The sequence below is a fragment of the Pseudorca crassidens genome, chromosome 15 (assembly GCF_039906515.1).
Source record: "Pseudorca crassidens isolate mPseCra1 chromosome 15, mPseCra1.hap1, whole genome shotgun sequence".
In the NCBI taxonomy this organism is placed as follows: Eukaryota; Metazoa; Chordata; class Mammalia; order Artiodactyla; family Delphinidae; genus Pseudorca; species Pseudorca crassidens.
In genome coordinates, this window is record NC_090310.1 from 9,181,413 (window position 1) to 9,192,031 (window position 10,619).

Sequence of the window (10,619 nt, forward strand, 5' to 3'; positions counted from 1 at the left end):
AATTGCCCTGAACCCTGGGATCAGAGTTGGAAGCTTGAAGAAATGAAGACTTGGACATACAGTCACAATCTCAAGAAGACATTCCCAGGTTTGTGTGTATGAATCATGCTTCCGGTTGCTGTGGCTGATTCTGCAGTGCCAACCTGTTCTATCAGTGGGCCTCAGCCTCAAGAGCTGTGTGCTCAAAACAAGCCAGGATCACCTGGAAGACTCATATTTCTGGAATTTTGTAGAGGAGAACATGAATCCCAAATTATTGTTTCTAGATATGTGGCCAATTTGGGGCAATGTTGGGTCTCTGATATAACCTATAATCATTTTAAAAAAATATTTATTTGGTTGTACCAGGTCTTAGTTGCGGCAGGCGGGCTCCTTAGCTGTGGCATACGAACTCTTAGTTGCGGCATGCATGCGGGATCTAGCTCCCTGACCAGGGATCGAACCCGGGCCCCCTGCATTGGGAGCACAGAGTCTTAACCACTGGGCCACCAGGGAAGTCCCAACCCACCATCATTGATAACTCATCACCAGAGTATGTGCTTCCTACTTACCTCCTATAATCTCTAATTGCAGAACATCTTTTTTGTTTTTGGCTGCACAGTGCAGCTTGCGGGATCTTAGTTCCCCGACCAGGGATCGAACCCGTGCCCCTTGCAGTGGAAGCATGGAGTCCTAAGCACTGAACAGCCAGGGAATCCCCCAGAACATCTTTTAAATAAGAGTATTCTCATTACCTTAATTGAAATTGATGAAGACTATCAACAGGCCTTTAGATGTGCACTTTTGTGGTTTAAATATTTTTTTCTATTTTTGATGACTGATAAAAATAATCTATAAAGCACCATTTTAAAATATTTCCCAAAATTTTTATTTTGAAAAATTTCAAACCTACACACATTGAAATAGTAATATTTAAGTATTAACACTGCCTTCACACACAAGGATTTTTTACCAGAAAACCACGGTGGCCTCTAGGCTACATGAGTATCTAGGTAACTTCTCCATGCTTACAAGAGAAGCAGCCTCATCTTTAGTGAGAGGAGCTTTCTGTCCTCAGGAAGTCTCTGTATTGACTTTTTTGTAGTGCTTTCATTCATCTTATTAGAAGTTCATAGCCCTGCAAAGCACGAAGGACAGGATTTATTCCCATTTTACAGATGAGGAAACAAACTCAGAGAGGTCAAGTGATCTGTCTGTTCAAGGTCTCAAGTCAGTAAGTGCCCCAGCTGAAATTGGAACTGAAGACTTCTGACTTCCGTAACTCAACATTCTGTGGTCACTTCCTCTCCTGGATATACGAGAGTAAAGCCAGAGCCAAGCAGATATGCAAAGTGTTTTAGTCTCATTCTTCAAACAATCAGAAAGCAAGTATTCACCAGGACCCAGGTGCATAGTATTATCAATCAGAAGTCTATTCTTAGGAACATAAAACCACAATACACAGAGGGTACTGAAATTTCTGTCAACTGCTCTGGTTTGAGTTCAACATTTATTGAGTGCTTACTCTATCCCAGGTACTGTGTGTGGGATACAGAGCAAATAAGACCGACAAGGAGTCTTGTCACATTCCAGTGGGTTAATGAACAATCCAGAAGCTGCCAATGAGACTGCTGGTCTGCATCCTGCCCACAGTAGCATTCTGTTTGGTCCCCACGGTGCCTAAGTTTTTCTGTTTATAATGAATTGCCAACTTCTAGCTTCTCTGAAACAGGCAACTTCTACTGGAATCCTGAATATTAAGTCGCAGCCACGCCTGCCCCTTACCCAGGACACATGCCCCCTAGAGATCACTTCAGTTCCATTTCCTACTGTCTTACACCCAGAGGACTGTGGCCCAAATCACCCACTTATATTACCCACTTGACATCCATAATCACTTAAACTGAAAACCCCTGAAGCCAACAAATATCCAAACAAGATAATTTCAGATAGCATTAAGTAATGCAAAATAAAATAAAATAAGCTAATGTGATGGATGCGATATGATTGGTGTAAAGGGCTACTTCAGATTGGGTGGTCAGGGAGGGTTTCTCTGAAGTATAATCGAAACTGAGAACTGAATCATGACAAGCATGACAAGACTGCCAACAGAAGAAAAAAAAATGCTTCTAAGCAAAGGGAAAAGCATAGGCACAAGTCCCCCTCGAGGCTGGAAATAACTTGGCTTGGTGGAGGGAAGTGGTAACAAGGTCACGGAGGAAGGAAGAAGCCAGATTACATAGGACCTTGTAGGCCATGGTGAGAGTTTTGGATTTTATTCCAACTGTGATGGGGTGTCTTTCCAGGGTTTTAACTTGGGAACAATGGGATCTGGTTTACATTTTTAAAAGATCACCCTGCTACGTAGAAAAGTGACTTAACGAGGCAAGAGAGGAAGTAGGGAGGCCAATGAGGAAGCTATGTTATAGCAGTCCAGTAGGTGACAGTGGCTAGAACCAGGATGGTAACAGAAAAGATGGAGAGAGGTAGCAGATTCAGGATATAAACTGGAATGTAACCAAAAGAATTTTCTGGTGGAGTGGACGGCAGTAGTGCAGTAGGGCGGAGAGAGTATGAAAAGGGAGTAACTAAGGATAACTCCAAGGCTGTGACTTGTTCAAATATCTCTATGAGTTGGGGGTGACTAGCAGAGGTCCCAGTTTTAGGGAGAGGGAGGAAGAATTTATTCTGGATGAGTAAATTTTCCCTAGGCTCAAGTCTTCCTAAGATTCCTCATTTCCATCTCACATCCAAGCAGTCCTCAAAGTCCCAAAATTTGAACTGCTAAATACCTAATCTATCAAATCTACCCTTCAACTTCAACTCCATATTCATTGCCTCTGTCCTGATTCAATCCTCTCTCTCGCTTTGACTTTTACAACAGCCTTCTCCAGCTATGAATAAACTAACAAAAGCACTTCACGGGCATGTGAACCCCTCTCCCACCTGCCACCTCTGATGGCAGAAACCATGTCTTATTCATACTTATCTCCAGGGTCCAGTGCTGTGTGCTAGGCACAGAGTAGGCACTCAAATGTCTGGTGAACTGAAAAGAAGTTCTCCTCAAACAGGATATAACCTCCTGGAAGAGAAGAGCCCTATCTCGGGATTCTGTGATTCTCCCACACAACTTAAAGCAGAACCAGATATGAAATGTATGATCAAGTCCCAGAAACTTGGCTTTCCCAAGGGATATGTTTCTTTCTAATTGAGTTTCAAACTGCCCTGTTTTAACCCTGTAGTTAATAACTGATATGCAACAACAGGTAACATATGTTATGACTCTTTTCTACTCTTCTTCCAAATCTAGGGACTTCATACCCTCATACTCTCACAACATCTTTGTAATGAGGTCAAGAGATAATTATTCTCCATTTCACAAATAAGAAAACTGAGGCACAGAATGAATCCCTTAATCACTTTTTGATGAAGTTAGGTGCTTTGCTGGGTTAAGATCAGCCTTTCCCTGAGCCATACCACAGTTATGGAATTGGAAGATTTCCCAATCTCCCATCCCTGCAAGACTGCTGGTTAGTACTCAGGTGTTCCCTAGGTTTTGCCTCCACAGTTACAAGCTTCTTTGTCGTTTTTTTTTTCCTTAGTTCCCCGACCAGGGATCAAACCCAGGCCCCCTGCATTGGGAGCACAGAGTCTTAACCACTGGACCGTCAGGGAAGTCCCACAATTACACACTTCTTTGGATAGCAGGGTGTGTTGCCACAAGGTCAAAGACCATGTTCTCTCTTTCTCTTCTAATTACCACTCTCCTCAGTGCCTGGTGAAGACAGATTCCACCCCTTGGGCCCAGGAAAAAGAGAAGCACCTTGCTCGTTAGCCTGGGAGGTCAAGTAAGGCCAGGAGTCACACCAGCAAGAAGAGAGAGAGAGATCTAAGTAGGCAAGAATAGTTTCAATGGGAAAAAGGAGAGAGGAGTCACCATTAAGAAAATCAGCACACCCCTTTCAAAAGGCTTCCAGCTGGGGAGTACTTGGAAGAGCCGGGACAGCGAAGGCAGAAGGCCAGATCCTTCCTGCTGTGCCCTCCCATGAGTCACTTCCTCAAGGCACCCAGGCTCTTCAGGGCCTCCTGGGCCTGCGTCAGCTGCTGCTGTAGCCTCTGGCGGGTGCTCTCATTGGAGGCCCGCTTGAGGAGGCCCTGCATTTCTTCCATCACTGCCCGGTAGCCAGGGGTGTTGTGGAAGAGCCGCACTGCGCGGTCCCCACAGGAGGCCAGAAGCCGGCCAGTGACGTCAAAGGACAAGTCACTGATACACTCCCCATGGACCTGCTCGAAGCACTCCTCCTTCTCACCCCGCCGGCTGTTATAGAGATGAATGCTGCTGCCACTGGCCAAAGCCAAAACCTGGGCGTCAGGCGAGAGTGCCAGGCGGCACGGCATGGTGCTTGCTTCTTCAAAACGGCCTGTCCTCAGCAAGTAGGGGTCCTGCTGCTTCTTGTATTCCACATCTGTGTCCCACAGTTTCCACGTACCATCCTTGGAGACAGAGGCCATCCTGCAGCAGGGAAAGTCACGGCTCTAGCCCCAACACACCCTGGAGGGGAGGGCACTGGGACAGTGCTAGGGACGCCAGCTAGGAAGCCAACTCCACTGCTATGTCTTCTGCCTGCTGCGGGCCAGGCACCCTCCCCCCGCAACTTCAGAGCCACTGCAGAGAATGGCAGAAGGATCCTGGATGCCAAGAGGGGCTGCAAGTCACGTGTAAGAAATCAGAGAGGAGTCACTCACCTCCGGGAGTCATTGGAGAAAGCGAAGAAGTGGACGGCTGCAGAGTGGCCCTTCAGTTCAAAGGCTCGCACAACCTCCTGGAAGTCCCCTTTTTTCCCAAAGCAGACTTCCCAAACTTTTACATCTGGGGTGAAGCCACACGAGGCCACAAACCTGCCATACAACCCAGGTTGCATTAAAACTTAATTTTAAGAGCATCTTTTTCTGCAAATCCGCCAAAACTTTTTCCTGAGAAAGTTAATTAATCTTGTGCCTAAAACGCTACCTTTGAAAACTGCTTTTATACATGACCTCAGTCCATCCTCACAGCCAGGCTGTAAGATACTTAGTACCCCCACCCCAACCTCTTAAAAACTATGGATGGAGAAATAGAGACTCAGGACTTGAATCTAGGTGTCCTGATTCCACACTGCCTGCCCCTTCTGCTCTCTGAAGCTGGCTCTCTGCTCTGTCCCCAGCCCCCCAGCCCCAACCTCTGCCCATGCCCGAGGCCAAAGTCCCTCCTTCCTCACCTGCTACAAGGGGATATAGCAGCAAATGTATTGTGCATCTGGTTGGTGTTGATGGTGGACAGCACCTGACCTTTCAGATTCCAGATGATGATAGTTGTGTCACTGGAAGCAGTCATGATGAACTTCCCTGAAGGGCGAGAGGAGTGCCATGGGCTGAGGTCCATGACCTGATCGACTGACTTATGAAGGCATCTGCTGCCCAGTGTAATGTATCCACGCTTCCCTCCCAAGCCAAGGGTCACCACAGATAAGGATTTGGCTGAAGACTGTGGCTACTACCTGCCTCCCCCAGGGGACTTGCTGTGGCTCCCAGGACTCCAGGGGAGCCCAGAGCCAGGGCCCTTTTTGTCACACTGGGGCTAAGCATAACTCTCAGGCTGCATTCGCTCACTCAGTAAGTAAAACTGGGTCCATTCCCTCTTGCCTTGGGCAAGCTCCATCCTCTGAGTGCCTCACCTGTGTCAGCAATGCCAACGTTGACGATGGCTGCCTTGTGCTTTTTAGGAAAGTCCTCTGGGGTGGCCGTGAAAGTATAGCCCCCATCCTCTCGCTTGGTCATCTTGAAGACACGGAGGGTATCTCCGTTAGCCAGCCAGACGATGAATGCTCTAGAGACAGGGAGCAGACAAGTCTCTCACTCCTTTAGGCACGGAGACCTGTGTGTGCCAGGTCCTATGCTAGGCAGGCTCTGAGGAAAATCAAGATCTCCCTTCAGGACTTATAGTCCAGCCTCACAACTTAAACCCTTAATTCAAAATCTCTTAAAACTCCTTACAAGGTAAGCCTCTCATAGCTCTGGCTCCTTTAGCTTCTCTCTAGGGTTTAGAAAACCATTAGAGCTTCCAAGACTACTCTGGAAGTCAGGCTTTGGTACTTCCCAAGGAGGAAGAGCTCTTCCCCTCTCTGCTTCCCTGCTATGTAGCTCCGTAGGCCTCCAAGGAGCCTCAGGCGGTGTTCAAGCTGTCTGGATGTTCCCTTTCTGCCACCTCAAGGGAGACCCTGGGTCCCCCCTCACTACCCTAAACAAGGTATGGGAAGGACATAAGCTTGGGTCAGGGCTTCTGCAGGCAAACCTGGGGATCCCTCCTGTCCCACCTGCAGTCAGGGCTGAAGCGCACCAGGATGGCATGGTCCAGCTCCACATTTGCTCTCATGCTGCGGTGCTCCCGCTGCAGGAAGTCCTTGGTGCTCCAGATGCGGACAGTACGGTCATCTGCACAGGTGGCCAGGTACTTGCCATTGCTGCTAAAGTCCATGCAAGATATGTTCCCACTGTGGCTCTAGGGGAAGGGTTGCAGCAAGTATGAACAGGAACCCCTTGGGCAAATGGGGAAACCCATGCAGCCATGATTCTGGAGCCCTGTTGCTTAGATTAACAGCCAAGCTGCTGATGGGATGTGATGAGAAGGGATAGGATGGGGCATCCCCACTGACTTTGGTCAGAGGCAGAGGGGTCTGTAACATGCACAGAATACTACAAAGGAAAAGTCTACGGGGGTGTGAGTCTCTGTATACATGTCCTGTGCATGGGCACCATGTACCTTCAGTGTTGCAGCCAGGAGGCGGTGGGTGAAGTTGTGTTGCTGAGGCTTTTCCTTGTGAACCCGCTGATGTTGTTTCTGCTTCTTGGATCTCAAGGACTTGTCAGGTGGAAGTCCATTTGCTCTTTGGCCTATAAGGAAGGCCCATGTCATTCGTCCATTCACTCACTCAATAAGCACTTACTGACCACCTATGATTGGCACTGAATAGAGGCACAAGAGATGACCAGATATGGTCCCTGTCCTCAAGAAGAGAGGGATATGGGAAAAAAACAGAGGCTTTGTGGAATCAGACCTGGGTTTGCATTGCATCTCTACCACTGAGTGACCCTGAGGAGGCTGCTTGCTGTTAGTGTATATAACATAACCATAGAGCACCTCGTTGCACATCAGAAAAGGCGCCCTCTCAGGGCAGGCACAGCTCAGCAAGTACACAGAATGGCCAGTGGAATGCAGATTCTTGGCCAGACATCTCTAAGTGGGGGATAATGTGCACACCGGAATCTAGTGACCCTGATCTCAGGTAATTGCCCTGGGCCTTGGTTTTCTAAAAGAGAAGTTGAGAATTGGGTGAGATAATATATACAAAATGACAAGCACAGTACCCAACACAAGCATTAAAGGGCTCAAAGGAATCCCAGAGAGAACCCAGAGGTGAGAGGTAGTTGACGTGAGTACGTCCCGTGTGCTGGAAATGGTGCCAGTCATTTTTGTATCAAATAGCTAACTTAATTGAAAATCAGGCCAGGAGCAAAGCTGGCATATGTTAGATCGCTACAGATGCTCCTCAATTCCTACAGGAAGAAAGCTCCGAGGCCACATACAAAGACAAATCTGCCTGCCCTCCGCTTGCGTCTCCAGCCTTGTCTAACAAGCCCTCCCCTCTCCCCTCCCACTACAGTCAAACCAAATGCTGTTCCAGGCCTCCTTGGTTTCACACATGTTGCCATTGCCAGGAATATTCGCCCTCTCTTGGCCTCCTGGCAAACTCTTACACGTCTATCCTTCAAGACCCCACGTCAAGTGTTCCCTACTTGACACCCCCCCGCCCACCGACAAAAGCAGGGCTGACCACTCCCACCTTTGGGTTTCCTGTGTCTGGTACTGACCTTCCTATGAAACCTACTACACTATATTTTTCCCTTACAGTTTCACCTGTTCTTTTTTACCCGACACTGGACTCCCTAAAGGAAAAGACCCCGAAGCCTACAGGAGGTGGCAGGTACTCAATAAATGCTGCATGTCGGGGAACCAGAGCGTTCACAAATGAATGTCCGTCCCCTCCTCCCCGTTTTCAGAAAATAACGAACAAGGAGCGCGCTGGAGAGTTTCCTAGCGTCCCCGCAGCAGCCCCGGGGAGAAGCTCAGGCTCCGAGGGCAGGCGGCTTAGCCTCGGCCACGGAGAGCTCGGTAGCGCGGGGCCTAGGTTCTAACAGGTCGTCCCAAAGTGAAACTGATGTCCCAAGAGGAGAAACTGAGGCCGGAGGGAGGGCGGGATCTCTGGCACCCCCGCAGGCCCAAACGGCCGGTCAGACCCCGGGGAGGCCGGGAGCGACAGGTCCGGTGGGTCGCCCCCACGCGCCCCCGCCCCACTAACCTGCCGACCGGCCGCATGTCTCCTGCTCCGCGCGCAGCCACCCCCGCGCTACCGCCGCCGTCGCTATCAGGGCCAGCAGCCCGAGCAACAGCGACAGCCCCATCAACTCCGGCATCTGCAGCAGCTCCATGTCGGCACAGTCGCTGCCACCTCAGCCTCTGGCCTCGCGAGGGCCTGCACGTCTCCGCAGGGCGGTGCACGCACGTGGGGCGGGGCCTGGCCGTTAGTGCGTCCCGAGGGGCGCGGCCTGGTCTTTGGCCCGTCTCGGGGGCGGGGCCTGTTGGTGGAGCGTCCCGAGGGGCGGGGCCTGACCGTCGGGCATCCGGAAGGACGCGGCCTGGCTATTTAAGTTCGTCTGGCCATTGAGGCTGTGTGGCCTCACAGGGTAGGGGGCAGGTGATGCAGACTCTGCTCAGGCCTCCCCTTGAAGAATTTACTGATAATCGTTATTAAAGGCGTTATTCCAGTCGTCATCACATTGGATCCTTTCAAGGAGCCATGGGACCTATTATTACTCCCATTCAACAGGTGGGAAAGTCTTCTTAGTATCAGGGGAAATTCAGATGGGCTTTTACTGTTAATGGAGAAGGGAAAGGGTATTTCTGGAATTAGGAGGTGGGACAGCCTCATCCTCCTGAGCAGGAGAATGCTGTGTGGAGGCAGGGCATGAGCAAAATAAAAAGTAGCAGGTAAGGGAGTTCCCTGGCATCCCAGTGGTTAGGACTCCACGCTTCCATTGCAGGGGGCACAGGTTCGATCCCTGGTCGGAGAACTAAGAGTCCGCAAGCCTCGCGGCATGGGCCAAAAAAAAAAAAGTAGCAGGTAAGATTGAAAAGGTCTGGAGGGCCTTGAGTGCCAGCTCAATCAAGCAAACAGAGAGTAGATTCTGGTGGTTATTTCAGGGTGAGATAGCTCAAAATCGGGGTCTTGGAGATTCTTTGGATGGACTAGTGTGTGCCAAGACCAAAGACAGAAGGAAAACCAAGAGGTGGTTGCAAGGGTTCAATAGGGAGGTGATAAGAGCCTGGACTCAGGGTGGCCTGGGGATAGAAAGGAAGTTGAAAAGGTGATTTTAAACAAGACACTTTTAATTTTGAAATAATTATAGATTCACAGGTAGTTGGGAAAAAAAATGAAGAGGAAGGTTCCATGTATCCTTTACCCAGGTTCCCCCAATGGTAACATCTTGCATAACTATAGTGCAATATCAAAACCAGGAAATTGGCATTAATACAATCTACAGAGTTTATTCACCAAAAAAAGAGATATTCTGAAAGACTAGTGATAGAATTTGGAGCAGACTAGCTCGAGAGGGAATATTCCCAGAACAAGCATGCTCCGTGGGCCTCCCAGGCCCACACCCCAGAGCGAGTCGAAATGCCAGGGTCAGGGATGCCAGAGTCAAACGTTTCCATGGCCACCAGGGAGCCCTTCCTGGCAGTGCAGGTCCTCTGGCCTTTAGAAGGATCCTATGAGGACAGAGGCTGCTGCAGAGACTAGATGACAGACGGACTCACCCACAACCTCGGGTGAGGAGACAGATCCAGTCAGAGAGCAAGTGAAGTGGCCTCACTTCCTTCCCTTTTGTCCTTGGTGAGGGGAGAAGGGGAGACTGGCATTGACTCAGCTGTGGGCAGTGGGGTGGAGAGGGCTAGGAGGGGGTGTCCAGAGCATTCTGGGGCTTTTCCTCCTTAATTTGCTATTTAGAACCGAAGGCCCAGCCATGAACCACTTTCTCCTAGAGACAAAGGGGTACGTTTCAGAATTTCATTCACCAAGCATTTTGCAGGTGACATTTACTGATCCAGGACCTTTGCATTTCATTTAATCTTCTCACGTTCCCACCCCACAGATTAGGGGACTGATGCTCTAGGAGATGCTCATTAAGTGATTTTCCAGAGGTGACACAGATAAAGAGTGAACCTGGGAACATGTGCAGGTCTGTGACTCTAGTCTATCAATGTGGGGGACAAGCAAGAGTAGGGCTACGGCTCAGCTGAGACTACCAGATTCTTTTACATTGTAAGTTCAGTTGATCTTTATAGTGGTCTTTAAAACAGGTGAGGCCATGAAATAACTTTAACCAAACCAAAAAAAACCACACAACTAGGCTCAGGTCAAGTAACTTACCCAAGGTCAACAAGGAAGCCAGGGATAGAACCAGAGTCAAACTGGGGTCTGCTACACTCCAAGATCCTTATCCTTCCCACCTTGCCACTGGGCTGTGGTAAGGGCCTTGCTCTT

General features: G+C 49.3%; 1 protein-coding gene across 1 annotated transcript; it reads right to left on the reverse strand.

Annotated features, from left to right (window-relative positions):
• Positions 1-844: 844 nt before the first annotated feature.
• TBL2 (transducin beta like 2) lies at positions 845-8,563 on the reverse strand. The gene is made up of 7 exons (XM_067705890.1): positions 8,376-8,563; positions 6,779-6,909; positions 6,333-6,517; positions 5,694-5,845; positions 5,238-5,364; positions 4,726-4,878; positions 845-4,492 (listed from the first exon to the last, which is right to left on the reverse strand). The coding sequence occupies exons 1-7, from the start codon at positions 8,503-8,505 to the stop codon at positions 4,030-4,032; spliced, it is 1,341 nt and encodes a 446-aa protein (XP_067561991.1). The 5' UTR covers positions 8,506-8,563; the 3' UTR covers positions 845-4,029.
• Between the last annotated feature and the right edge of the window lie 2,056 nt (positions 8,564-10,619).